Raw genomic sequence first — 27272 nt, 5'->3', positions numbered from 1 at the left:
TTCTCAAGGACTTTTGATATGCTTGAAAAGATGGAGACAGGTGTGTAGTTGTTTACATCACTCCTTTCACCTTTTTTAAACAGAGGAACAACTTCTGCTGTTTTAAAAATTCTAAAAAATTGACCTGACAATAAGGATTATTTTATTCTATTTGACAGTGGGTCATAAACAGGATGTTAGATTTGTTTTAAATGGGAATAAAATACACCAGGAATGTTTCTGTGGTTTCTGCTTTATAATATTACATATTTCACTTGGTGTGACTGGACCAAGAAAAAATGATTGTAGGAGCATCACTGACATTGAGTGACAAATAAATGCAGGTATCTTGATTAAAGAAAAGAGTTTGTTGCCAATGTTAATGAAGTGAGTATTGAATATTTCACATAACTGTTTATTGTCAGTGATAACACCATCTTCATTTTTAATGCATGTTAATGAGTGTCATGCCTTTTTTGCTAACTGTTTTGTTAATCAGTTTCCACATATCTTTTGATTTATTACAAGTTAATGATGAACTGCCAATTATACATTTTCTTTGCTTCATGAATTGCCTTGTTTAGAACAATTTTATACTGTTTGAAATAGTTATGGAATAATTTGCTGTCTGCAGTTTTACTGTAGGCATATAGTAATCTCTTATTTCAGAAAGAGGTTTATATTCCTGATTTAGCCATTTATTATTAGACATTCTGCATGTCTATTGTTGAGCTACAACTTTGATGTGGAATGCCACTTCATAGCAGTGTTGCAAAACACTCATAAATTCTTGAATCTTACTGTCAATATTGCTATCACAATAGACATCCTTCCAGTCAACTTTATGGAGGAGATGTGTGAGATATGCTACATTGTTTTTGTTGCCAGTTGGTCTTTCATATGTGTGTTGGAAAGCTTCTGTCTGCTTATTTTTATCTTGTGTGGTCATACTCAGTAGAAAGAAATAGTGATCTGATTTACCATTAGTGATATTGTCTTCTAGTATGTGAGCACATCACCTGTCAGCAGTAAATTAGTTGTTGTTGTAGGTTTGTTGTTTATATTTATTATGTTATAGCATTGCAAACATTTTGACTATTTTTTGGGAAGCAGTGGGTTGTATTAAGAATCCATATTAAAATCTCCACAGAAAATAATATTGTGGTATTTTGAACTTTAGTGTTGTAGTAGCATGTTGAGTTTGGAGGTGAAAATTGTTATGTTACCATCAGGTGGTCTGTAGAAGCATGTAACTAAAATCTTAAGAGATTTAATATCTACAGTGACATGTTCAAAATACTTTTCACAATTCATACACTTGGTTTTAAGTAATGGAATACATTCTACATTATCTCTAGAAAGTATTAGACAGCCACCTCACATTTTGTTAGTTCTACAAAATTGATTAACCACCTGAAAGCCTGTAAAGTAAAAATAGGCAGCTTTACCATCTTTAACCCAATGCTCAGAAATACAAAGCAAATCTATAATTCCTGTGAGGCTTTCTAAAATATTTGTAGTTCTAAACTTCTGTTCCTTAAGCTTTGCATATTCTGAAATAAAATACAAAATTTTGATCTTTTGAATGAATGCACTGGTTTTGGTTGATGATTTTTCTGCTTGCAATTACTTGCCATGTTGTTTTCATATGCTTGGCTGGCCAGTGGAGTTTCCATCCTGAAAAGTTTTTGTCATCAGAGTATTTTTGGTAGCCTAACATTGTCTTAGTTGTAATAGGATATAAGATGGATCTTTTTAGTTTCTTAAAGTACTTACTGCGACACAAGCTGCTTTCCAAGACCATTCCAATGGAGTGTATAGTGTGGAATCTGGGACACATCCACACTGATGTCTACAGTTCTGACATTTTTAAAATGTTTACATGCACTTGGCTAATGTTCATTAGCATAATTAATTCCTTGTTTATGCAGGACTAGCATGGTAGGTCATTATGGAGTGGAATGTTCACAAACAGAACGTTTGTATGAGTCAGATGACCCAGCCACTTCTTTAATTCCTAGTACGCTATGAGTGTTTCATTTTTATGTATATACCATTAGAGGCACCAACCAGGGCTACGAATTGTTTGATGACAACTTAGCAGTTTCTTCTGAGTGTATATGCGTACTTATTTCTGAGAGGGAGGCCCCAGCCTTAATAAAACTCATGGATCTCACAGTTGATGCTTCATTAATATGTGAGGCCATTCCATGTCCATAGCTATCAGCAAAACTCATGTGCCCATAAACAATGAGAACTCTTCGCTGTGGCATACGGTATCTGTTTAACTTTATTTAGATGTGTCTTCAAGCAATATGATTTTTCAGAGACTCATTGACACTTGTGAGCATTTTGTACTGCAGCATTTCTTGGTGATGTCCCTTCATTAGATTTTGGAGAAGTACTTTTATCACTGGCAAAATAAGCACCTAATTTTGGTTTCTTGAAGGAATATTAGGCCTGTTGCTTGATATATTTCTATGTGTATCACATTTCCATTCCATCACAAAGTTTCTGTCCACTCTCAGTGATGAATCTACCTTTCCACATCGAAAGAGCAACTTTGCTTCACACTTGATACGGGTCATGCTGCTTTTTGTTGTTTTCTTGCACTTTCCACAAATACTGCTGATAAAGCTTTTATTTTCGTGACTCCAGGTGTCCATTAGAATCTGTGATATACTGTCCACTTACTTCCTTTGTTCACTTGTTTTGTTACACAAAGCATACAGTTTTACACCACTATCATTTCGTTGCTTAAATAATATTCTTTTTTGTTTTAAATAGATGATGTCATCAATTAAAACATGCAATCTATGTTTGTTAATTATTGATATAAGTCATCACATTTGGCACATACCTGGTTTTCTGTTTGGGGTCAGTGCTTACACCACTACTGTGGTACCCTGTCTTGCATTTGAACCACGTAATACCCTTCATCACACTTTTTTTTTTTTTTTTTTTTTTTTTTTTTTTTTTACATGAACAAAAGTTTTCTCATGTTTCTTGCATGTATTCATAGTAAGAAGGACAAGCTCTGCTTCCCATGTTATTGATGGGTCTTACAGTTTTCTCCTTGCATTTTTCAGTCACTTTTGACACACAGCATGTAAGACACCCATTATCTCAGTAAATGATACAATTTTTTGCAAACATAACACTTTTTATCAGTACTATTCATAATATTTAGTGAACTCCTGAACTTGCGATTGGCAAACAGCACCACCTTGGCTTGACATGTTACACCAAGATTACATGGCCTTCATAGGACTCAGTTTTCCATTTCACCCCACAGTTAGCAACAGTATCTGGCCCTGCATGACTGATACAAGTAATCTGATTTTGCTCCATCAAAATAAACTTGCTCTGAATAAGAAAAAATGATGAACTTGCTACTTTACTATAAACATATGAGTAGATGGAACATAAATGGTTCCCTGATTATAGGATCATCTCCCCCCCCCCTCCCCCACCCCCTATCCATTTCATATTGCTGAAACTGAATAGATATAACACCAATTTTATGTTTGTTTTCTTACAGACGCTTTTCGGCTTCAGGAGGAGGATGAGTGAAATTGAAAATGTCACAGAGCTCCCCAAGCCTTTGGTTGAGAGAAAATCAATTTCAGAAGATGACAAAGTTGCAAGTGAGTAAAATGCAAAATGTTTCAAAAAGTGATAGATTTTTTTATTACATTGTTATTAACACTTTTTCTGTGAGGTAAAAGATGCATGACAATACCACCTTCTTAAACTTTTTTTCACCACAGCTGAACGTTGAATGCTGCTTTCTCTTCTCTCCTTAGATCCTTGTAACTTCTGTTATTGTCATATATTTCATGCAAATTGCCTCATTGTTGTGCATTTAAGCTGGTCATCAAGTACATGATCTGGTCGTGTTTATTACATGATTACAAACAACATTAGACCCTACTAGAGTGTCTTTCTGGATGTTAATATATAAAAGTCTTAGAATCAATAGTCCAGCTAATAATCAGAATCATGCAGTAACATTTTCCTCCATTTAGAATTGTTGCACAATGTTACATTAATCTCAGTGGACAAGGAAAGTTACTTGGTACTGCCCAAGATAAAATAAATCTGAAGCACCAAAATGAAAACGTTTTAACATTCATTTCACTATGTGACAAAGCAAGCTGGGATATTTTTTCTTCCCCTCTTGTTTTCCTGTCTGCCTCCTAAAAATTCATTTTTTCACTTTAAACTAGTTACCATTAACATACTTGAGTATAATCTGCATTTTGATAAAAGAGAAAGGTTGGCCCTCAGTTTTAAAGAATATAACACCAGATCTAATTTTGTGCTTGGTGTTAGGTATGTAATTGATTTTTGTTATAACGTCAAGTTTAACACATATATTTCAGAACGACACAACACATATAAGTCACAGAGTAAGTTGACAAGCAAGACATGTGTACACGTTAGCATTCGAATGAGCACTGAGTCCCAGTCTAGCGGCTGCTGCTCGGCTGGCTGCTTAGGTGGCGCAGCTGCTGCATGGCTGGCAGACAGCGCCGCACATAGAGGACGTGCGTAATAGCACGGCGGCGCTTTGAGTGATCGTCGAGCCACAACACTTTTCCCCCCTTTGAAATTGGTGCACTGGTCTTGATAGAGGTGTCCTGGAGATGGCTAATGTCCATAGGCATTGTTTGACTCACCGTAAAGTCTCGAGGAGCAGGCTTCCTGTACGGACGGAAGTGTCCCCGATGATAACGGGTCGAGATGACAGGAGATGTAGGGGTCAAATCTGCTGGGGCCCCATGCACCAATCTGCCCGTTGCGGCAAGTCCAGTTGATATGACAGGAGATATGGGCGATGTGTCGGCGTCTGTTGGAGGAGGAGGCGAGTAGATTTGCTCTGACAGAGGATGGTCATCCGGTTCCTGCATGGGCACTTCTCCTGGTGGCGTCCGTTCTTGTGCTGGCATCGCGATGATGGTGAGAGGGCTGCATCTACATCATCTACATCTATACTCCGCTAGCCACCTTACGGTGTGTGGCAGAGGGTACTTATTGTACCACTATCTGATCCCCCCTTCCCTGTTCCATTCACGAATTGTGCGTGGGAAGAACGACTGCTTGTAAGTCTCCGTATTTGCTCTAATTTCTCGGATCTTTTCGTTGTGATCATTACGCGAGATATATGAGGGCGGTAGTAATATGTTGCCCATCTCTTCCCGGAATGTGCTCTCTCGTAATTTCGATAATAAACCTCTCCGTATTGCCTAACGCCTTTCTTGAAGTGTCCGCCACTGGAGCTTGTTCAGCATCTCCGTAACGCTCTCGCGCTGACTAAATGTCCCCATGACGAATCGCGCTCCTTTTCGCTGGATCATGTCTATCTCTTCTATTAATCCAACCTGGTGAGGGTCCCATACTGATGAGCAATACTCAAGAATCTGACGAACAAGCGTTTTGTAAGCTACTTCTTTCGTCGATGAGTCACATTTTCTTAGAATTCTTCCTATGAATCTCAACCTGGCGCCTGCTTTTCCCACTATTTGTTTTATGTGATCATTCCACTTCAGATCGCTCCGGATAGTAACTCCTAAGTATTTTACGGTCGTTACCGCTTCCAATGATTTACCACCTATGGCATAATCGTACTGGAATGGATTTCTGCCCCTATGTATGCGCATTATATTACATTTATCTACGTTTAGGGAAAGCTGCCAGCTGTCGCACCATGCATTAATCCTCTGCAGGTCCACCTGGAGTACGTACGAGTCTTCTGATGTTGCTACTTTCTTGTAGACAACCGTGTCATCTGCAAATAGCCTCACGGAGCTACCGATGTTGTCAACTAAGTCATTTATGTATATTGTAAACAATAAAGGTCCTATCACGCTTCCCTGCGGTACTCCCGAAATTACCTCTACATCTGCAGATTTTGAACCGTTAAGAATGACATGTTGTGTTCTTTCTTCTAGGAAATCCTGAATCCAATCACAAACCTGGTCCGATATTCCGTAAGCTCGTATTTTTTTCACTAAACGTAAGTGCGGAACCGTATCAAATGCCTTCCTGAAGTCCAGGAATACGGCATCAATCTGCTCGCCAGTGTCTACGGCACTGTGAATTTCTTGGGCAAATAGGGCGAGCTGAGTTTCACATGATCTCTGTTTGCGGAATCCATGTTGGTTATGATGAAGGAGATTTGTATTATCTAAGAACGTCATAATACGAGAACACAAAACATGTTCCATTATTCTACAACAGATTGACGTAAGCGAAATAGGCCTATAATTATTCGCATCTGATTTATGACCCTTCTTGAAAATGGGAACGACCTGCGCTTTCTTCCAGTCGCTAGGTACTTTACGTTCTTCCAGCGATCTACGATAAATTGCTGATAGAAAGGGGGCAAGTTCTTTAGCATAATCACTGTAGAATCTTAAGGGTATCTCGTCTGGTCCGGATGCTTTTCCGCTACTAAGTGATAGCAGTTGTTTTTCAATTCCGATATCGTTTATTTCAATATTTTCCATTTTGGCGTCCGTGCGACGGCTGAAGTCAGGGACCGTGTTACGATTTTCCGCAGTGAAACAGTTTCGGAACACTGAACTCAGTATTTCTGCCTTTCTTCGGTCGTCCTCTGTTTCGGTGCTATCGTGGTCAACGAGTGACTGAATAGGGGATTTAGATCCGCTTACCGATTTTACATATGACCAAAACTTTTTAGGGTTCTTGTTTAGATTGTTTGCCAATGTTTTATGTTCGAATTCGTTGAATGCTTCTCTCATTTCTCTCTTTACGCTCTTTTTCGCTTCGTTCAGCTTTTCCTTATCAGCTATGATTCGACTACTCTTAAACCTATGATGAAGCTTTCTTTGTTTCCGTAGTACCTTTCGTACATGATTGTTATACCACGGTGGATCTTTCCCCTCGCTTTGGACCTTAGTCGGTACGAACTTATCTAAGGCGTACTGGACGATGTTTCTGAATTTTTTCCATTTTTGTTCCACATCCTCTTCCTCAGAAATGAACGTTTGATGGTGGTCACTCAGATATTCTGCGATTTGTGCCCTATCACTCTTGTTAAGCAAATATATTTTCCTTCCTTTCTTGGCATTTCTTACTACACTTGTAGTCATTGATGCAACCACTGACTTATGATCACTGATACCCTCTTCTACATTCACGGAGTCGAAAAGTTCCGGTCTATTTGTTGCTATGAGGTCTAAAACGTTAGCTTCACGAGTTGGTTCTCTAACTATCTGCTCGAAGTAATTCTCGGACAAGGGAGTCAGGATAATGTCACAAGAGTCTCTGTCCCTGGCTCCAGTTCTGATTGTGTGACTATCCCATTCTATACCTGGTAGATTGAAGTCTCCCCCTATTACAATAGTATGATCACGAAACTTCTTCACGACGTTCTGCAGGTTCTCTCTGAGGCGCTCAACTACTACGGTTGCTGATGCAGGTGGTCTATAGAAGCATCCGACTATCATATCTGACCCACCTTTGATACTTAACCCAGATTATTTCACATTCGCATTCGCTAATAACTTCACTGGATATTATTGAATTCTTTACTGCTATAAATACTCCTCCACCATTGGCGTTTATCCTATCCTTGCGGTATATATTCCATTCTGTGTCTAGGATTTCGTTACTGTTCACTTCCGGTTTTAACCAACTTTCCGTTCCTAATACTATATGCGCACTATTTCCTTCAATAAGAGATACTAATTCAGGAACCTTGCCCTGGATACTCCTGCAGTTTACCAATATTACGTTAACTTTTCCTGTTTTTGGTCTCTGAGGACGGACGTTCTTTATCAACGATGATAATGTCCTCTCTGGTGAGCCGTCAGCTATTTTATTGTTTCGCCCAAGGGGGGGTCCCTCTAACCTAAAAAAGCTCCGTGTGCACGCCACACGTACTCTGCTACCCTAGTAGCTGCTTCCGGTGTGTAGTGCACGCCTGACCTGTCTAGATGGGCCCTACAGTTCTCCACCCAATAACGGAGGTCGATGAATTTGCAACCATTATAGTCGCAGAGTCGTCTGAGCCTCTGGTTTAGACCCTCCACACGGCTCCAAACCAGAGGACCGCGATCGACTCTGGGCACTATGCTGCAGATATTAAGCTCAGCTTGCACTCCGCGTGCGATGCTGGTTGTCTTCACCAAATCAGCCAGCCGCCGAAAGGAACCAAGGATGGCCTCAGAACCCAAGCGGCAGGCGTCATTCGTTCCGACATGTGCTACTATCTGCAGCCGGTCACACCCAGTGTGTTCAATAGCTGCCGGAAGGGCCTCCTCCACATTACGGACGAGACCCCCCGGCAAGCACACCGAGTGCACACTGGCATTCTTCCCCGACCTACCCGCTATTTTCCTGAGGGGCTCCATAACCCGCCTAACGTTGGAGCTCCCTATAACTAATAGGCCCGCCCTCTGTGACTGTCGGGACCTTGCCGGAGAATCGGCCACTGGCCCAACAGGCGAGGCATCCTGTGGTGGCTCGGAAACGATGTCATCACCACTAGGAAGCACCCCGTACCTGTTGGAAAGGGGTAAGGCAGCTGCCACGCGGCCAGATCCCACCTTCGCCTTTCGGCCAGGCACGCGCGAGCCCACCACTGTCCGCCATTCACCCTGGAGTGATGGCTGACCGGTAAGATGCTCACTGCTGGAAGACGCAGCGACATCAGGGGTTCCATGTGATTCCAAGGCCACCGAAGTAGGCATAGGTCTCACCACAGTTGCCCCAACGCTACTACGAGCCGACGCCTGCGCCTCGAGCTCGATGAGCCTAACAGACAAAGCCTCCACCTGCCCCCGAAGAGTGGCCAATTCTCCTTGCGTCCGCTCACAACAACCACAGTCCCTACACATGACTATGTTTACCCTACTCTATACGGTGACAAATTCCCAAGATAATCTTCTGATGAGCTACTCTGATAATCAAGAAACACTCACTGAAATACAAGACGCGAAAACTACGCTAGGTTTTCCCAGAAAAACTATTTAAAAGCTAAGCGCAGCAAATAAGTACAAAAACGCTTTATACAAACAGTACTCGCTGCTGCTGGTGCTGTCGCTCTGGCTGTCACAAGACAACTGCTGATTCAAGTGACTAGTGGCTAACGGCCGCGAAACAAACAAAAGACGGTTTTAGGGCACTTTCTGTTCCAAACGATCAAGAAAACACTAAGAAATCTAACACGAAAACTACGTAAAGTTTTATCAAGAACTGTTAGTTACTATGCAGAGCAGATAAACACAAATAGAATCCCTTCCTTAGTGGAAGGTCGTAAACAAAATGCAAAATAAACGCTTTATACAAACAGTACTCGCTGCTGCTGGTGCTCTCGCTCTGGCTGTCACAAGACAACTGCTGATTCAAGTGACTAGTGGCTAACGGCCGCGAAACAAACAAAAGACGGTTTTAGGGCAATTTCTGTTCTAAACGATCAAGAAAACACTAAGAAATCTAACACGAAAACTACGTAAAGTTTTATCAAGAACTGTTAGTTACTATGCAGAGCAGATAAACACAAATAGAATCCCTTCCTTAGTGGAAGGTCGTAAACAAAATGCAAAATAAACGCTTTATACAAACAGTACTCGCTGCTGCTGGTGCTCTCGCTCTGGCTGTCACAAGACAAGCATTGTGAGTATTGAGAGATGCCAAGATCCTGAGCATCAGGTAGAGCCAAAGGTGGTGTAGCGGCATTCAGAACAGGCGTTGCCGGCACACGAGGCCAAAACTGGTCCGAATGACGCACTGCAACACCCGTGTCCGTCTGGATTTCATACAGGCGTCAGCCACGGTGTCGTAAGATGTGGCCCGGGCTCTAATTCGGCCGCCTCCCATATCCCTGTACCCAGACAAGGTTGTCGGCAGTGAACCGGCCAAGTGGAGGCACCCGTGGCTGTGAGGTGGAAGGCCACCGAAGATGAAGTAGCGTGCGGGGCTGTCGGCCATGTAAGAGCTCAGCCAGGCTGTGGTCGCCCATGGGGGTGAAACGGTAAGACGCCAGAAACTGGAGAAGTGCATCATCAGCAGCAGAAGAAGTCAGAAGTTTCCGCATCTGAGCCTTAAATGTGCGGACCAGTCGTTCAGCCTCACCGTTGGATTGTGGATGGAACGGCGGGGCCGTGACATGCATAACGCTGTGACGAGCAGAAAAATCTGCAAATTCGGAAGAGGCTAATTGCGGACCATTATCAGTAACAAGAGTAGAGGGGAGGCCTTCCAAAGAAAAAATGCGGGCGAGAGCACTGGTGGTTGCCGCAGTGGTAGGCGACGTGCAACGGACAATGAAAGGAAAGTTACAGTAGGCGTCAATTACAAGGAGCCAATTGCGACAACAACCGATACATTTGAGGTGAGATCCAGGAAAGGAACAGAGACTTATAAGGTTGTTCGTCCATGACATGAAATGCCAAGAAGTGCTGTCGAAGACGTTTTTCATAATCAGACCAGTCTTCCGCCGCCTCGTCGTAAGGAGGAAAAGGAGGTATAGCCAACGGCAAGAAACACCCCGCATTTGACGCCGCAATGAAATTGCGAATCGCCGCTGTTAGAAGCATTTGCTGTTGAAGGAGATTTTGCAATAGTTGCTCGACAGTAGCCATGGAAACCTGTGGGTCAACGGTGAAAAGGAAAAATCCCATCCTCGTCGCCAATTGTTATAATGTCAAGTTTAACACATATATTTCAGAACCACACAACACATATAAGTCACAGAGTAAGTTGACAAGCAAGACATGTGTACACGTTAGCATTCAAATGAGCACTGAGTCCCAGTCTAGCGGCCGCTGCTTAGCTGGCCGCTTAGGTGGTGCAGCTGCTGCATGGCTGGCAGACAGCGCCGCACGTAGAGGACACACGTAATTGCGCGGCGGCGCTTTGAATGATTGGCGAGTCACAACAATTTTCTAATTTATTTTGACTATTCCTGGTTAGTATCTTTCACTATAGGGCAAAATCAGTAATTGTTTTGTAACTTAAATTCTATTGTTGACTTATAAACAAATATAAATTATAAACGTTTGAAAGATGAAACACTATCATTCTTAAGTGTTTATTTGGCTCTATTCGAAAACATGTTAGCAAAGCCAGCCCTTAATGAATTCCAAAGTAATTAACAGTTTTGTCAAAAGTATTGTTTGTGTAACTATAGCTGTTAACTTCACCATTTAAACAAATAATTTGGCTTAACCCTTGTAGTAGAAGAAACTGTTAAAAAGATGGAATCTTTTGATGTATTCAGTTAATTTAATGAGTTAAGTTTTAATTGTAATTTCTGTAAATTTAACTTCAAACAATGCGTAGGTTCAGTACCTATTATTGTGAGGATATATAACGGCCCAATTTTTCGTCCTGAGACAGTCAGTCCATGGCCGAGTTTCAGACGAGGGACCTGTATTGGTTAGATCAACAACAATGCATCCGTGAAATAAGTGTAACACAATTAGGCCATGTGTTAAAACAATGACAGTGTCTGCCCCATACATACCTTTCTATTCTTCAAGAATTGTGAACTTTGTGGTTAGGTTTTTACTGCTCGTAGATGTTCAATAGTAAACTATTGCAGCAGTATGTGGAGCTTTGCCTGCAAACTATTAATGAGTCTTATGGAAAGTTAAAACAATAGTGGACTGGCCACATATTACTGTGTATTACTGGGGGGCTTGTGAACAGTGAAAGTAAAGTACTGTGAAATGCAAATGTGCACCTGTTGGCTACATCATTTAAAGTAGTCAGTGTTGTACTTCCACAATCCATTTTTCAGTCAGTGTAGCAACACTGTATGTTGACACCGAGGACAACAAACAAAGAATTAAAGAAGGCAAACCATCGCAAGTAGTACAAATTGTGTTGTCACTGCTCTGACAGTAAGTAATTGCAGCAGATTGCATGGGCTATAAACTTTATAATTATTAACAATATTTCTTTTCAGATTATTTCATCAGTTTGTATAGGAACTACTCTATGCTTCAAGTTTTATTTCAGTCACAGTGTTTAAAATATTTGTAGGTAATTCTTTCTGTTGTTAGCCTATAGTGTGAGCATGCATAATCAAACAGCATGCAATGGAAATGCCTCCACTGCAAGCATAGAGAGATCGCCACACAACCTGAACAGACAGCACAGCAAGTGCTGTGCCATTGACACAACAACCCAATATAATCCCATTGTGTTGGAACCTGTGCAACACTTATATTGACTTTCTTACAGTATGTTCACCCAGGAGGCTGTATATTAATGTGTTCTATAACTAGTGTTCTATACTTCAGTGTTATTGTGAATCTCTCCTTGTGGAAGCAGAATAAAACTTGGTTGGTTTTTAGCTCTGACACTGTGGCTGCACAATGTTACAACATACAGTACTTGGTGATGGGTGCGGTATTGTACTCCAAGTGTTCTGTTCCTTTGATATTAATAATAATAATTTTATTGTTATTTGGCCGTTACTGCCATTGCTCTCTTCTGGATTTTGAATGTGCTCAGGGCAGTTGGAGAATTTGCTCAGAATATCACACCATATTTTAGGTGGGCTTGTATGTAAGCACAGTATGTGCTGGTTACTGTTTTCAGGCTAGCACATGATTTCAGTACACTCAATGCATAACAGCCAGTACTGGCATTTACCTTTCCTGTATGTGTATTCCATTTCAGGTTATCTTGAACCCACACACCCAGGAATTTAAAAACAGTGTCAGTATCTATTGGCTGGTTATTTACAGTGACAAGTGGCTGAGAGGAATTTGCATTTTGTGTTGTGTGAAAGTTCATGGAAGCTGTCTTTCTGTTCCCAGCTTTTTGCACAGCCTCTGTGTTCTCTCCTTTGAGGAATACAGTTGTGTCATCAGCAAATATTATTATTTTGTGTGCATCTACATTCAGGCTCAAGTCATTAATATACAGGAGAAAAAGTAGAGGTCCCAATACTGAGCCCTGTGATACACATTGCTTTACAGTTTTATTATTGTACACAGCAGTAATGGCTTTCTGCAAAGAAAATCAGTTATACTTGTCTCCAGTTTCGGCTTTAGGTCTAGCATAATAGGTTTAGAAGCCATGATACTGAACTGCTACAAAAGACACAATTTCAAACAGGTATAGCATTATTTAAGATTATAATTAACTAACAACATTTTTGCACATGAGAATTCATTACTGCAAGCGTCATTTCTGCTTGAGGGACTAGAGGCTTGCGCCATATTACAGATAGACCGGACTGCTGAGGTCCAGATTAGCAAGAATGTAGCATAGTTCTCTATGTCTCCTTGCCTCTTTCATACCTACTAAGAGGCACTCACTGGGTACTGTTTATAAGTTTCTTTACATTCTTGTACACATACTGTGGGGAATTTCTTACCTGTATGGTAAAATGGAAGCTTAGGCTCACTTTCTGAAAGCTTATCCTCTTCTTTAGAGAATCCAACTTTGAGTCTTGTTTCTTTAAGACCATGTAAACATTGTTTTCTCAGCTTTCAAATTTCTGGCCTTCTCTGAATTTTAACATAACAATCTGGTTCAACTGATATCCATTTGAAATGATAATTAAATCAAGACCCTAAGCTGTTGACAGGCATTGATATACATCAACAGGGGCAGTTGAAAATGTGTGCCCCAACTGGGACTTGAACCTAGGATAGGGTGACTGCAGAGATTTATCCCTTGTATGCTCTCTGTGAGACTTACATTCGCAACTTAATGTCCACACACTACATTCGTAGTGCCCCTGCCCACTACACTCTTTACTTGAGGCAGACAATCTTACCGAGTCCCATAAGAGTTCGGGCAATGCGTATGCATCCAGCACAGAAGAAGAAGGTCAATGGCCAGTTAGCCTTAACTATATGAAGATGAACAGATACCATCTCCTTATAGGTACCAATTTGTGTTCATATGAGTCTCTTGCTGAAAAAAAATCAGTAGCAATGTTTCTTCAAAACTAGTACAGTATTACATCATCTGATAGATGGCACATTCGAGGCTCATGACGATTATCAGGGAGATCACAATAATTATTAAGAATAGAATATTGGTTAATGCGCAAAATGGTTTCCGTAAAAATAAATCAACTGAAACAGCTATCTTCAATTTTTTGCAACTTGTTCTAAATTCCATAAACAGAAAGGAATTAAATTGTGGATTGTTTTTAGACTTATCAAAGACCTTTGATGTCATCGACCATAAGTTACTGCTTAGGAAGTTATATGCCTATGGGATACGTGGAGTTGCCCACAAATGGTTTGAATCATATGTCAGACAGGTATCAGAAGGTGGAGATAAACCAGGCAGATAGGACATATTCATCAAGATTCGAGAGAGTTTTGTATGGAGTACCCCAGGGATCTGTATTAGGGCCATTACTGTTTTTAATATTTATCAATGACCTACCAAGTCATCTATCTGAAGCAGAGGCAGTACTGTTTGCTGATGATACAAGTTTGTTTGTTAAAGCAAATAGTGAAGCTGACTTACAGGAAAAAGTCACATTAGCAACAGACAAAGCAGACAGATGGTTTAATGAAAACAGACTCATTGTGAATGCCAAAAAAACAACGTGGATCAACTTCAGACATATTACAAATAAAATAAAAACTAACCTTACAGTAGAACTGGTTAAGTGTAAGATTGAACAAGCATCATACACTAAATTCTTGGGAGTATGGTTTGATGAACACTTAAGATGGGAAAAGCATGTAATATCATTGAACAAAAAATTAAGTCAAACATGTTATATACTTAGAATGCTTAAAAGCTCATGTAATATTAAAACAGTGTTATGTGTTTATTTCTCATTCATGCACAGTTTATTAAGATACGGCGTACAGTTTTGGGGGAACATCAGTCTAACAAAACACTCATTTAGACTACGAAAGAAGGCAGTCAGAATAATAAAAGGTATAGGATATAGAGACTCTTGTAGGCAAGCTTTCAAAGAATTAAAAATCATGACACTACCATCTTTATACATATATGAAAACATATGTTTCTTAAAAGAACACGAGGAATTTTCTACATTAAACAGAGAATTTCACAACTACAAAACAAGGAATAGGAATGATTTCCACAGAGAAATTCATAAAACAGCTATGTATCACAAAAGTGTACTATACCAACCCAAAATCCTCTACAGTGCTCTCCCCAAAGAACTAGAAATAATACCAAAACTGTACATATTTAAAAGAGAATTAAAAAACATGTTATTGAGCAATAGTTTTTACAGTATTGAAGAGTTTGTGAATCGTTGACAATAAAAGCGCAGTTAATATTTCCCTGACATACTAAATATGTGTAATTGCTCACATTTAAATACTTGCTGTTTCTATGAAAGTGTGAAACTGTTAATGTAAGAATGTAAATAATCTTTGATGTGAGAATCACTTTTTTTTTTTTTTGTACATTGTTATCCTACTTGTGTATTTTTATGTTAATGTTCTAAAAGTTCTATTAAAATTGTAATGTCTAAGTGACATGTAAATTCAATTACAAATTTTCATGTATATGTATTTTAAATTGTAATGTTTGTTGACAAGTCCTATATCATTTCGATGATGTACTACAAGGACGCTAATAAATTGAACTGAATTGAATTAATAATAAACATCTGCATACTGTTTGATTTTTAAAATTAGACTAGAATTATGTATTGGTGATACATAATGAAGTGACAGTTGTCTATATAAATCAGGCGACAGTGTAGTTCAGCGCCCCATCCGCGACCGTGTGTCGCTAGTGTCGCCATAGGAGAGAGAGAGAGAGAGAGAGAGAGAGAGAGAGAGAGAGAGAGAGAGAGAGAGACCGAGACTGAGACTGAGACCGCACAGCACTGCTCTGCGCTGGACTGTCCCATGATCAGATCTAACGTAAACAAAATATTCTATTTTAGAATTAATTTTATGTAAGGGATATAGAGTCTCATTCTTACTGTTAGTAGTTACAAGTAAGTATTTTTTGTTTTACTTCATGCTACAATTTTTTGTATCCCTTTTCAGAGTTTAGAAATCGGATTCTTAGTTTACTGTTTTTTACATAATAATTTTAACTGACAAAGTTTGAAAACTTATTAAAATAGAATTAAGGTTATAAAGTTCTTTTATTCTTTCAGTCAACATTGTTAAAGAAGACAATTAACATTTTACACATTTTTCTTTTTCAAGGAAACGATTTTGTCTAGGCTTGGTACAATATTCCGTGAGACTGCTAACTTTAGGAATTGGTCAAATTTTTATCGCCAAGGAATGAACGGTTCTTAGCTTTAGGAAGTTACACATAAGAAAGCGGCCCTTCAGGTGGATATGGCATTGTAGGTCGATCAGCTGTAGCTGAAGCATTTGTGAGACGTCCTCTGCCCAAAGGGAAAAAGGGGAAACAAGTATATCTATCGGCTGGTGTTTGGGCGGTCTGCACGGCCAGCTAAGTGGCACGGCTCGGCCACTGCAGCAACATACAAATTCGCCGGGGCACTGGCCACGGGCGCTAGCGCCCCAGGGGCACAGTTCAGATGAGCCTGATATAAATATTAAAAATATTGATTTCTTAATAAAATCATGTAAATTTAGGGAGTACAAATATAATAAGTGATTTATGTTTAATTACTGTAGTATTAAGGCTATCTCTCTCTCATTATGCAAGTTTTCTATTTTTGGAATTTAATTCATGCTAAGGAATAAATTTTCTTTTTACAGAGGCAATACAGCATGCTAAACTAGCAGTGTGTGAACCTGAGCTCCAGATAGTGCAGCTCTACCAGAATAACAATCCATTTGAGATCGTTCACACATCATGTACGCGGATTGAAAGATGTGGAGGGTGTTGCAGACACAGCTTGCTCAGCTGCCAACCAACAGACAGTGAAATAGTAAATTTTCAGGTGAAAAAAAGTTAACTGAATTATAATTGTCAATAATGAGATAGTGGTGAGTAAATAAGACCAAAATTGACACTGGTGCATCAGATATTGTTATGTACACAAAGAAGTAATACATGTGATGGAAGACATTTAACATAAACTATAAATTCCTGTTAGATGTCACAAAAATGTAGAAAAGGAAAATACGTGGCCCAGAATGTAAAATTTTGAATGCATTGTGTTTTCAAGTGACTTGACCTGCTTTTTAACTGAGACAATTAATAACACAAAAGACTTTTAATGAAAAATTCACAAATAGCTATAAGCTCCTGGAGGGTAATGAAATGGGACCTGCTTAATATTCAGCCTTTGTCAACAAGTATAAATTAAGTGACCAGAGGTTTGTGATCTCCACCCATCTCACTTAGAATAAAACTGAAAGAATTTAGTATGGGACATTGGCAGAACTTGTTCAAAATTTGCAAAAAATTAAAAAGAATGTCAAGACTTAAGATTATAACTTATCTATGCAAGTTGATATATAATAATCCACAAGTGAAATGAAAAGTACATAAAAAACAAAGGTGTGATACAACCTACAGCAAATGAAAGCTTAGACTGAATCTTACTTGCTTACAGTTTGTACCAAAAAAATCGTATCGCAACTGAAGTTGCCAAGTAATTAACAACAAATTCTGAAATGAAGTATTGCTCCACTGCAACATACAGAATACTTGTTTGATTTTTTCTGAAATTTAATCACAAACAAGTGGCAAAGAAATAAAACAATTGTTGTATTCTGAGCCTGCTGCATAGCTCTTGTCCCACAAAGAGTTTGTTTTACAGCAAATATGTAATGACTGACAAATAAAAATCTATATAAATATTCTATCATTACAGGTCTACATTACAGAATTCAGAGGTGGAAAATTTTTACAGCAGCACCGTAAAGAAGTTGTTGCTGTGGAACGGCACCTTAAATGCAAGTGCAGCTGTATAATTAAAGAGAAGGTATGAATAAAATAAAATCCAATTCATACTGTTATTTGAAATCTGTAAAATAAGTTACTTTAAGGGACTGTTATCTGTCTTGATATAAATATACACTGAAGTGCCAAAGAAACTGGTATAGGCAAGCGCATTCAAATACAGATAAACAGGCAGAATATGGTGCTGTGGTTGGCACCACCTATATCTGACAACAAGTGTCTGGTGTAGTTGTTAGACCATTTACTGTTGTTACAATGGCAGGTTATCAAGATTTAAGGCAGTTTGAACATGCTTTTATAGTCAGCATGTGAGTGATGGGACACAGTATCTCCGAGGTAGCGCTGAAGTGGGGATTTTTAAGTGTATCATGAATATCAGGAATCTGGTAAAACATCAAATCTCAAACATCGCAGCATCCAGAAAAAAAATCCTGCAAGAACAGACCAACGATGACTGAAGGGAATCATTCAGCATGACAGAAGTGCAACTCTTCTGCAAATTGCTGCACATTTCAATGCTGGGCCATCAGAAAGTGGCAGTAAGTTAACCATTCAACAATATATCATCAATATGGGCTTTCAGAGCTGAAGGCCCACTCATGTACCCTTGATGACTGCATGACACAAAGCTTTGCATCTTGCCTGGGCCTGTCAACACTGACATAGAAGTGTTGATGACTGGAAACATGTTGTCTGCTCATAGGAGCCTCACTTCAAGTTGTGTTGAGTAGCTGGACGTGTATGGGTATGGAGACAACCACATGAATGCATGTCAGCAAGGGACTGTTCAAGCTGGTGGAGGCTCTGTAACGGTGTGGGGCGTGTGCAGTTGGAGTGATATGGGACCTCTCATATGTCTAGATATGACTCTGACAGGTGACATGTATGTAAGCATATTGTCTGATCACCTGCATCCATTCATGTTCATTGTGCATTCTGATGGCCTTGAGCAATTCCAGCAGGACAATGCTCACACATCTAGAATTGCTACAGAGTGGCTCCAGGGATGCGCTTCTGAGTTTAAACATTTCCGCTGGCCTCCAAACACAGGAGACATGAACATTATTGAGCATATCTCGGATGCCTTGCAATGTGCTGTTCACAAGAGATTCCATCCCCTTGCACTCTTCTGGTTTTATGGACAGCCCTGCATGATTCATGGCATCTATTTTCTCCAGCACTACTTCAGACATTACTTGAGTCCATGCCACATTGTGTTGCAGCAGTTCTGCATGCTTACTGGGGCCTACATGATATTAGGCCCTTCAGTGTAGCTCCAGCATGGGATAAAAAGAAAAAAGGGGAGATAATTAGGTAGAGAGAGAGAAAGATAGAGAGAGAGAAAGATAGAGAGAGAGAGAGAGAGGGGGGGGGGGAGGGAGGGAAAAAAAATATATATCTAAAAACAAAGATGATGTGACTTACCGAACGAAAGCGCTGGCAGGTCGATAGACACACAAACAAACAAACACAAACATACACACAAAATTCAAGCATTCGCAACAAACTGTTGCCTCATCAGGAAAGAGGGAAGGAGAGGGAAAGACGAAAGGATGTGGGTTTTAAGGGAGAGGGTAAGGAGTCATTCCAATCCCGGGAGCAGAAAGACTTACCTTAGGGGGGAAAAAAGGATGGGTATACACTCGCACACACACACACATATACAGACACAAGCAGACATTTGTGTCTGTATATGTGTGGATGGATATGTGTGTGTGTGCGAGTGTATACCCGTCCTTTTTTCCCCCTAAGGTAAGTCTTTCCGCTCCCTGAATTGGAATGACTCCTTACCCTCTCCCTTAAAACCCACATCCTTTTATCTTTCCCTCTCCTTCCCTCTTTCCTGATGAGGCAACAGTTTGTTGCAAAAGCTTGAATTTTGTGTGTATGTTTGTGTTTGTTTGTGTGTCTATCGACCTGCCAGCGCTTTCGTTCGGTAAGTCACATCATCTTTGTTTTTAGATACATTTTTACCACGTGGAATGTTTCCCTCTATTTTATGCGAAAGCGCTGGCAGGTCGATAGAAACACAAACAGACACATACATACACACAAAATTCAAGCTTTCGCAACAAACTGTTGCCTCATCAGGAAAGAGGGAAGGAGAGGGAAAGACGAAAGGAAGTGGGTTTTAAGGGAGAGGGTAAGGAGTCATTCCAATCCCGGGAGCAGAAAGACTTACCTTAGGGGGAAAAAAGGACAGGTATACACTCACACACACACACACACACACACACATATCCATCCACACATATACAGACACAAGTAGACATATTTAAAGACAAAGAGTTTGGGCAGAGATGTCAGTCGACGCGGAAGTGCAGAGGCAAAGATGATGTTGAATGACAGGTGAGGTATGAGTGGCGGCAACTTGAAATTAGCGGAGATTGAGGCCTGGTGGGTAACGGGAAGAGAGGATATATTGAAGAGCAAGTTCCCATCTCCGGAGTTCGGATAGGTTGGTGTTGGTGGGAAGTATCCAGATAACCTGGACGGTGTAACACTGTGCCAAGATGTGCTGGCCGTGCACCAAGGCATGTTTAGCCACAGGGTGATCCTCATTACCAACAAACACTGTCTGTCTGTGTCCATTCATGCGAATGGACAGTTTGTTGCTGGTCATTCCCACATAGAATGCATCACAGTGTAGGCAGGTCAGTTGGTAAATCACGTGGGTGCTTTCACACGTGGCTCTGCCTTTGATCGTGTACACCTTCCGAGTTACAGGACTGGAGTAGGTGGTGGTGGGAGGGTGCATGGGACAGGTTTTACACTGGGGGCGGTTACAAGGATAGGAGCCAGAGGGTAGGGAAGGTGGTTTGGGGATTTCATAGGGATGAACTAACATGTTACGAAGGTTAGGTGGATGGCGGAAAGACACTCTCGGTGGAGTGGGGAGGATTTCATGAAGGATGGATCTCATTTCAGGGCAGGATTTGTGGAAGTCATATCCCTGCTGGAGAGCCACATTCAGAGTCTGGTCCAGTCCCGGAAAGTATCCTGTCACAAGTGGGGCACTTTTGTGGTTCTTCTGTGGGAGGTTCTGGGTTTGAGGGGATGAGGAAGTGGCTCTGGTTATTAGCTTCTGTACCAGGTCGGGAGGGTAGTTACGGGATGCGAAAGCTGTTGTCAGGTTGTTGGTGTAATGGTTCAGGGATTCCGGACTGGAGCAGATTTGTTTGCCATGAAGACCTAGGCTGTAGGGAAGGGACCGTTTGATGTGGAATGGGTGGCAGCTGTCATAATGGAGGTACTGTTGCTTGTTGGTGGGTTTGATGTGCACGGACATGTGAAGCTGGCTATTGGACAGGTGGAGGTCAATGTCAAGGAAAGTGGCGTGGGATTTGGAGTAGGACCAGGTGAATCTGATGGAACCAAAGGAGTTGAGGTTGGAGAGGAAATTCTGGAGTTCTTCTTCACTGTGAGTCCAGATCATGAAGATGTCATCAATAAATCTGTACCAAACTTTGGGTTGGCAGGCCTGGGTAACCAAGGAGGCTTCCTCTAGGCGACCCATGAATAGGTTGGCGTACGAGGGGGCCATCCTAGTACCCATGGCTGTTCCTTTTAATTGTTGGTATGTCTGGCCTTCAAAAGTGAATAAGTTGTGGGTCAGGATTCCAGGCGTTCGAGAAAGTGGTTGGTGTCTTTGATGAAGGATGGGAGACTGCATGTAATGGGTTGAAGGTGTTGATCTACGTAGGCAGAGATACGTTCTGTGGGGGCTTGGTAACCAGCTACAATGGGGCGGCCGGGATGATTGGGTTTGTGAATTTTAGGAAGAAGGTAGAAGGTAGGGGTGCGGAGTGTCGGTGGGGTCAGGAGGTTGATGCAGTCAGGTGAAAGGTTTTGCAGGGGGCCTAAGGTTCTGAGGATTCCTTGAAGCTCCGCCTGGACATCGGGAATGGGATTACCTTGGCAAACTTTGTATGTGGTGTTGTCTGAAAGTTGACGCAGTCCCTCAGCCACATACTCCCGATGATCAAGTACCACGGTTGTAGAACCCTTGTCCGCCGGAAGAATGACGATGGATCGGTCAGCCTTCAGATCATGGATAGCCTGGGCTTCAGCAGTGGTGATGTTGGGAGTAGGATTAAGGTTTTTTAAGAAGGATTGAGATGCAAGGCTGGAAGTCAGAAATTCCTGGAAGGTTTGGAGAGGGTGATTTTGAGGAAGAGGAGGTGGGTCCCGCTGTGACGGAGGACGGAACTGTTCCAGGCAGGGTTCAATTTGGATAGTGTCCTGGGGAGTTGGATCATTAGGAGTACGATTAGGATCATTTTTCTTCGTGGCAAAGTGATATTTCCAGCAGAGAGTACGAGAGTAGGACAGTAAATCTTTGACGAGGGCTGTTTGGTTGAATCTGGGAGTGGGGCTGAAGGCGAGGCCTTTGGATAGGACAGAGGTTTCCGTATGGGAGAGAGGTTTGGAGGAAAGGTTAACTACTGAATTAGGGTGTTGTGGTTCCAGATTGTGTTGATCGGAATTTTGAGGTTTTGGAGGGAGTCGAGCTGGAAGTGGGAGATTGAGTAGATGGGAGAGACTGGGTTTGTGTGCAATGAGAGGAGGTTGAGGTTTGCTGGAAAGGTTGTGAAGGGTGAGTGAGTTGCCTTTCCGGAGGTGGGAAACCAGGAGATTGGATAGTTTTTTGAGGTGGAGGGTGGCATGCTGTTCTAATTTATGGTTGGCCTGTAGGAGGATGCTCTGAACAGCCGGTGTGGATGTGGGAGAGGAAAGATTAAGGACTTTTATTAAGGATAGGAGTTGACGGGTGTGTTCATTGGCTGAGTTGATGTGTAGGTGAAGGATTAGGTGGGTGAGGGCAATGGATTGTTCAGTTTGGAACTGGTATAGGGACTGATGAAAAGAAGGGTTGCAGCCAGAGATGGGAACTTTAAGTGTGAGGCCTTTGGGGGTAATGCCAAATGTTAGACAAGCCTGAGAAAATAGAATATGGGAGCGTAATCTGGCTAGGGCGAAGGCATGTTTGCGGAGGGAATGTAAATAAAACTTAATGGGGTCGTTGTGGGGATGTTGTGAGGGTGACATGGTATCAGAAGGTGGAAAGTGTAACATGAGGCTGAAATGAAAATGAAAATAAAAATATATGGGGAGAGATAAAGGTGAACAAAACCACTACTTTCAGTACATTACACACAGTTTTTTCGAAATTTTCCCGAATTTCTCCGTCCTTTAACGTGTTTTGGCGGCAACACAACCACCTAACCTTTGTGCACATCATTGTCTACCAACCCAAGACCAACATAGCCCAGCTGTAACCAACACCTTTTCGCCTTTTTCACACCAGATCTCCAGTTGCTTTCCAGTTCACCTGTTAGTTCATCCCTATGAAATCCCCAAACCATCTTCCCTACCCTCTGGCTCCTATCCTTGTAACCGCCCCCAGTGTAAAACCTGTCCCATGCACCCTCCCACCACCACCTACTCCAGTCCTGTAACCCGGAAGGTGTACACGATCAAAGGCAGAGCCACGTGTGAAAGCACCCACGTGATTTACCAACTGACCTGCCTACACTGTGATGCATTCTATGTGGGAATGACCAGCAACAAACTGTCCATTCGCATGAATGGACACAGGCATACAGTGTTTGTTGGTAATGAGGATCACCCTGTGGCTAAACATGCCTTGGTGCACGGCCAGCACATCTTGGCACAGTGTTACACCGTCCGGGTTATCTGGATACTTCCCACCAACACCAACCTATTCGAACTCCGGAGATGGGAACTTGCTCTTCAATATATCCTCTCTTCCCGTTACCCACCAGGCCTCAATCTCCGCTAATTTCAAGTTGCCGCCACTCATACCTCACCTGTCTTTCAACAACATCTTTGCCTCTGCACTTCCGCATCGACTGACATCTCTGCCCAAACTCTTTGTCTTTAAATATGTCTGCTTGTGTCTGTATATGTGTGGATGGATATGTGAGTGTGTGCGCGAGTGTATACCCGTCCTTTTTTCCCCCCTAAGGTAAGTCTTTCCGCTCCCAGGATTGGAATGACTCCTTACCCTCTCCCTTAAAACCCACATCCTTTCGTCTTTCCCTCTCCTTCCCTCTTTCCTGATGAGCAACAGTTTGTTGCGAAAGCTTGAATTTCGTGTGTATGTTTGTGTTTGTCTGTGTGTCTATCAACCTGCCAGCACTTTCGTTCGGTAAGTCACATCATCTGTGTTTTTATATATATATATATATATATGTTGGCAGAACAACAGTCATGAATCTGCTCAAGTTTTGCTTTAAGTTACATAAATAGAAACAAAGTTATTCAAAGGTACTCTCCTAATTTCATTATAATATTTTAACTTTTGCAGAAAGAAAATATTTGGAAACCATTTTCAACTGTAGCATTAATTGTAACAATTGCGTATAAAATAACAAATTCCACATTTAATGTTCATTATAGTTATTTTGTGAAGAGCAAGTTGTGGTCTTTCCTGGCAGAACACAACTACTGCCATACAGGAGGATTAAGAATCATTATCTGGTAGGACAGGGGTAATTTATGTGAATTCTATTCATGGGTGTTTTTTCCACTTGTTATGTCAGTTAATAATTCAGTATAGTGTTAATGTCTTTAGTGGAAAATAAAAATTACCTAGGCATGTCGGCATGTCTGCATGTGGGTTGGCATACTTTTAAACCTTGTGAAACTGTCTGTACGTGTTCCTTGTGACATGGTGTGGTTGAGAGAGTTGAGACTTAACTGCTCACTCTTCACTTTCAAACAGACTATATTACCTTGGCATGTTTGTAATGGCCTGTCTTTTGTTAACTAAAGTTGATGTAACAAATATTCATTGTATTTTCTATGCTTCTAGGACTGCAACAAATTACAGAAATATGTACCCAATGAATGTGCCTGTGTATGCCAAAATACAGATGAGGAAAACAAATGTAAGAGTCAGCAGAATATCAAAGCATGGGATTCACATGAATGCTCATACAAATGTAGAAATACTAGAGAATGTTCCACAGGATTATTCTTTGACCCTGACTTCTGCAGGTAATGCACCACTTCTTTATACAACAATTACACTAAGGTCAGCTTTTATTGGAAGTGTGACTGCAGGGTGGACAGAGAAACTTCAGCCTCGGTGAATTTGTTTCACAGTCCCTACCTTCCTTTTCAGAAAATTTAATATGCCTTTAATTTCAGCTCTGGATTAAGATTTAAATGGAATAAAATATTCTCTTTTATTCTGATTGTCTCTGATCACATGTTCGATGTAGACAACAAATAACAAACACACAATTACAAAGAAAGGAAATAAAATGTACATGATAGAAAAGGGAAGTGCAATGTGTTCTAAGTATATACTCTGGAATTTCAACATTTTGAATCCCAAAGCTGTTAAAAAAAATTCTTCAACATCCTTGTGTGCAGTGAGACAGTTACATCTTTTGATCAAATCTACCATTCACACAAGTAATACATGCACATTACAAGTAACTCATTGTCATCTTTACCAGGGCATATAATGTCTCATTCAAGTTTGAGGATGGATAGCAGTGAAACAGATTGCTAGTCACCTCGTAGAAATTGAGTCTCATAGGTATTCTGTGGCTGACGGGAGATTTTAAAGTATTCAAAAGTAGACCAAACTATTGGATAAAGTACTTCCTCATACTTAGGAAGACACATAAACACTGTCATCTGTGGGCTTAATCGAGTTGGGCTACAGAACACAACTGCTTAGGCTACTTGGGAATGTACTTTAAATGTGTCCATCTGCCATTCAATGCCTCCTACGTGGTGAGTAATAGTCTGTTCTTTTTAATGGGATAGGACGTCAAAAATTAAAAAAAAATTGATTTTCCAAAACTATGCCTGAATAGTTTGATGTATAAAACATACATATTTGAGAGATTATAAGGCATGTTATTTGGTCTTCAGTGTACCAAGATGTAGTGCCACACCCCTTTGCACAGCATTCCTCTGTCATGTGTAAGAGTATTTCACTCTGTAGAATTTGAATGTTTATGTGTGTGCCAGAGATTGTAATGTGTGAAACAAAGGACTGTTGATATTGATACTTTCCCTGCTGCTATTAATTTGCATTGTTTTGATCACTGTTTTTGTTTCTTCTCTGTTTTGAAAGGCCTGCAGTGTGGTGTTGTGAATTTCGAAATGATTTTCATTTGTCTGTATTGTTTTGTGTTCTTTTGTGGCATATTATTACACAAGATGCCTAGAATTTGTTGCTTCAACCATAAACAATGTCACCAGGGCATCAGATACACAGTAAAGGGTGCTACAACAAATGTTACACCAGTGGCTCAAGACTGCAACCTCTTAGAGCCAGTAAACAAACCACCGCTGAGTGCTTCAAGAAGGAAATGTCTTTTTTGGTGGTAATGAAAATGGAGACTGTGAATCTGAAGGTTCATGTAATATTATTGCTGATGTCAACACACTGTCACAATTAATATTGGACAAAGTTTTTTGCAAGCATTGCTTTGGTGTGCAGTGTGTTTCTGTGGTGGAAGATGAGAGTGCCAGGAAAGGCTATGAACTTATATGTGATATGCAGCAAATGCAATGTTGGTGTGTCTTGCATGACGTCTAAAAACAAAGGTTATGATGTGAATTTGAGGGTGGCATATAGCATGCGCTGTATTGGTAGGGGACAGGAGGCAGTAAAAATGCTTTGTCCAATGAAGAATCTTCCACCGCCTCCAGCAAAATTTGAGAGATGTTATGGCTTACTGAGTGTAACTATAGCTGTTAACTTCACCATTTAAACAAATAATTCAGCCTAACTGTTGCAGTAGAAGAAAATGATAAAAAGAACCAATTTTTTGATGTATTTAGTTAATTTAATGAGTTAAGTTTTAATTGTAATTTCTGTAAATTAAACTTCAAACATTGTGTACTTTCAGTGCCTATCATTGTGAGGACATGTAGGCCTGATTTTTGGTCCCGTGACAGTCAGTCCATGGCTGAGATTCAGACTAGAACCTGTGTTGGTTAGAACAACAACAATGCATCAAATTAACTGTGAAATAAGTGTAACACAGTTAGGTCGTGTGCTAAAACAATGACGGTGTCTGTTCAATTCATACCGCAATATTCTGCAAGACTTGTGAACTGTGTTGTTAGGTTTTTACTGCTCGTAGATGTACAACAGTAAACTATTGAAGCAGTTTGTGGATGTTCGCTTGCAACCTATTTATGAGACTTAACAAAAGTTAAACAGTAGTGCACTGGCCATGTAACTGTATTATTAGGGGTTGTGAACAATGAAAGTAAACATCTGTGAAACACAAATGTGCACCTGTCAGGTACATCATTTAAAGTAGTCTGTGTTTGACTTCCACCCCCCAATTTTTCAGCCAGTATAGCAACACAGTACATTGACACTGAGGACAACAAACAAAGAAATAAAGTGGGTGGACTGTCACAAAATGATGAGCAAATTTTGTCATAGTTGTGTG

General features: G+C 40.7%; 1 protein-coding gene across 1 annotated transcript in view; it reads left to right on the top strand.

Moving 5' to 3' along the window:
- Positions 1-27272, top strand: part of LOC124622890 — a 96278-nt gene that overhangs the window by 49241 nt on the left and 19765 nt on the right. The window contains exons 2-5 of the mRNA XM_047148679.1: positions 3521-3626; positions 16665-16849; positions 17729-17839; positions 24656-24840. Coding sequence (XP_047004635.1) covers positions 3521-3626; positions 16665-16849; positions 17729-17839; positions 24656-24840 — 587 coding nt within the window. The remainder of the gene's footprint in view (positions 1-3520; positions 3627-16664; positions 16850-17728; positions 17840-24655; positions 24841-27272) is intronic.

The sequence above is a fragment of the Schistocerca americana genome, chromosome 7 (assembly GCF_021461395.2).
Source record: "Schistocerca americana isolate TAMUIC-IGC-003095 chromosome 7, iqSchAmer2.1, whole genome shotgun sequence".
NCBI classification, from domain to species: domain Eukaryota; kingdom Metazoa; phylum Arthropoda; class Insecta; order Orthoptera; family Acrididae; genus Schistocerca; species Schistocerca americana.
The sequence above is the reverse complement of the archived record's forward strand: the minus strand, read 5'-3'. Positions and strand labels throughout refer to the sequence as shown.